The following is a 3,238-nucleotide window of genomic DNA, read 5'->3' on the forward strand; positions in this document are numbered from 1 at the left end:
CGGGGAGGGAGGGGAAAAATGATGACCTAATGTCGGGGGTTTAACTGGAGAGAAAATGTTTTGAGAATGATGTATAAATGCGCTTTACACAATTGATGTGTGTATGGATTGTGATAACAGTTGTATGAGCCCCTAATAAAATGTTAAAAAAAACCCAACAAAATAAAGCACATAAAAACCTCAACAACAACAAAAAGAAAGTCCTATGACACACAGTTCTATATAGTTATGGAATCCACTCAATCATAAATTTTAAAAGCAGTGATATTATTATATAAAGAAATACATAAGATAACATGAAAATAATAATAGTTCCTGAAAAGAATTGCATTTGCAGTCATAGACAGGTTTACATACATAGACAACTTTATTCCTGAGTATATCATAGCAAATTAACCTTTCATTCATTCATTCATGGATACCTACTAAGTCCTCTCATTTATTTATTTTTAGTTATTTAATCTCAACATCTTCCTCCAACTATTTTTAAGTACTATGGACATTCAGGTTTCTGGCAGTTGCAAAGGTGGAAACATTTTAAATGTTCCATTCTTCAATGCCATTGACTTGTTTTGCGGCTGGTTCCATTTGTAGATGGGATTCCGGTCATCAAGCTCAGTCACCAGCTCAACCTCAAACCTCACGTTCTTAACGGGGATCATCGCCGCTAGCATCTGTGAGTCTGCTTGCGGCCTGTCCAAGTTGGCTGGGTCTCACTGAGCAGATTGGAGAGGCCAGCATTTTTGCTGACTGGAGTCATGCTATCTTTGCCAGTTTGCTGGAATGGACACAGACACCGATTGGGTCACGCCGAAGACATTCCTGTCTTGTGAAGCAAGTCTGTTTGTATTTTAAGTTTGCCAGGACTAATGAATTAAAACATTTGGACTCCCCACAAAATGCCTGTGACAGGAGGAGGGTTTTCTTTTGCTCTTGCTTTTTCTAGAAGCATGACAACATCCTGGCTGTTGGAAAGGGAAGGAAAGGAGAGAGGGCTGGTGGAAGGAAGCGGAACAGGGAGGTCCCATGGGACGCTGGGATCTGGGGGAGAGCAGGTAGCTGCGTGCTGCCCTGCCAGCTGTCTCCGCTCCTCAGATTGTCACTGGCTGCTATGTAGCAGGTGCAGCCTGGTCTCTTATTGAGTCTTTATTCCACAAAGGCAACGACTGGCCAAGGCAGTGGCTGGCCCTGGATTACACAAGTGCAGACACTCAACCAAGTGAGGTAAGGCAACAGGTGTGAAAACCCAGCTAACCGCCTGGAGCACAGGCCACTTCACCCAGAGCTCCGTGGCAGCCTCCGAGGAGGAGGAAGCGGTGGCCAGTTTCCCCCAGGCGGTGTGATGAGAAGGCAAGTTGGTTTAGGGGCTCTCCCGGTCCCCACGGCTTAGAGGTGAAAATTTGCTCACCTCCGCCTCCATCCTGGTGGAGGCAGACAGATATTCTCTGCTGTGGGGAGGGAGGGGGCCACTTAGCTGTGTTTATCAATTTCATTGTCTCTGGCTGAAGGCAGCAGCAGTAATCTCTTTACAAAACCCTGAAGGCAAATCTCTGCCTCGTGTGTTTTATTTCTTCATCCAGGAAAGCTTTGGGAGATGGAGCCAAAGGAGCCACACAATGTTTTCTCTTTAGATGTTATGATATGATGGTTGATGGTTGCTTGTTGTACGATGCGTAACAACAGGACTTTTCCTTTTAGCGACCACTTCAAGGGGGACAGTTAAAGTACGTTTTGTTAAATTTCAGATGGTCTGCTCTATTCCTTAGGTGGCTAAAAAAGTGCTTGATTATATCCCGAGGGGCAACACAGATGTGTGTGCCAGAGCTAATATAAAACTTATCTTAAGTCGGGGGGTGGGGGTGGGGGGTGGGAAATAAAAAAAACAACAACTTATCTTAAGTCAAGTAATAGTCATTATATATTGTCCTTTTCTTAAATTAGTCCTCCATGGCACTATTTCTTTCTAACCTAAGAGTTGCATGACATCTAAAGTGGATTGCTTTACTGCTCATTGCTATTTGCAGTATTAAATGAATGGGCTAAACATAGTTCTAATTCTAACTGGGTGATAAACAAATCTGGTTTTTCTTCAAAGCTATACTAGGTATTTAAGCCTGTCTCCTTTTCATATATTGGGTGGAAAATTCCATATGTATGCATGGATATGAAAGTATGCATGTGTGTATATACGTATCTGTATACTTACACTCTATAAAAATTATTGCTAAAAACAAAATTCAGTGTTCTGGGTGCTATTTTTAGATAGGAGAAGTTATGGGAAAGAATCAGAAACCTAGCTATGAGAAAATGCTCTGCAAAATCAGTTCCCAGAAATTCTTGCTAAGGATGGCTAAAGGGGTGCTTTCTATTTTGGCAGTTTTAGAAAATTAGACTTCAAAATAGCAGTCAAGAAGTTGGCCTGAAAGTTGTAGGCTACTGTTAAATAAATAAAATAAAACATCATTGAGGGTTTTGACGTATATGAGATGGAAAGTAGAAGTTTCAGGAGAAGCAAGACTAAAAATAGAAAAGTTAAATAGATGTATTTAAATGACAAGGTATCATGTTTTTAACAATATCTTTTCCCAGTCCTTGTGGTTGTAAAATTATCAAATGTCTTGGTTAAAATGTATTTGGGTTGACTTCTCTCTTGCTAAACAAAGGTTCATAAATTTCTGCCCATCCCACTGCATCTTATCTGTAGGATGATGACTTTCCATTCATTTTATTTTAATTTGCTAATGAAATAACACTGTGATAGATGGAATAGGACAGCAATAGAGTGTTTTTCAGGGTTGTCTTCTGTTTGCATCATTCATTGCTCAGATATTATTGTCTTGGTTGGTGTTTGATAGATTTATAAGTAGTTAATCAGACATACAAAGTACCTAATATCCAGTTGGACCACGAGGCATTTAATAACGAGCTGGTATTCTTTAGATGATTCCAGGTCTTTGACGTTTTACCATTCCCAGATCAATAATTCAGATCTAGTTTAGGATTTCGATCATCAAAAGCTAGTCCAATCTGATTCCAACTGTTACACTATTAAGCCTATCTCTTCTTTATTCCCCTCAAGTAAAAATTAAATAAAGTGGTAGGCCTTCAAAAACCGGGGTTAAGTTGTTCGGTGTGAAGGGATGCTGAAAAAGCAAGTTGGATGGAGATTTTTACCACATTTTGCACACTCCATTTCAGATGTATGTTGCCCAAGTAGCCATACTCCCCGCCCCCCCAC

General features: G+C 40.5%; 1 protein-coding gene across 1 annotated transcript in view; it reads left to right on the forward strand.

Moving 5' to 3' along the window:
- Positions 1-3,238, forward strand: part of MAP3K7CL (MAP3K7 C-terminal like) — a 73,177-nt gene that overhangs the window by 13,443 nt on the left and 56,496 nt on the right. Inside the window, exon 2 of the mRNA XM_004713097.2 lies at positions 1,060-1,224. Within this exon, the coding sequence (XP_004713154.2) occupies positions 1,060-1,224 (165 nt within the window). The remainder of the gene's footprint in view (positions 1-1,059; positions 1,225-3,238) is intronic.

This window comes from Echinops telfairi, unplaced genomic scaffold, assembly GCF_000313985.2.
Source record: "Echinops telfairi isolate 266 unplaced genomic scaffold, ASM31398v2 ScPeMD7_7469;HRSCAF=8507_0, whole genome shotgun sequence".
Classification (NCBI taxonomy): Eukaryota; Metazoa; Chordata; class Mammalia; order Afrosoricida; family Tenrecidae; genus Echinops; species Echinops telfairi.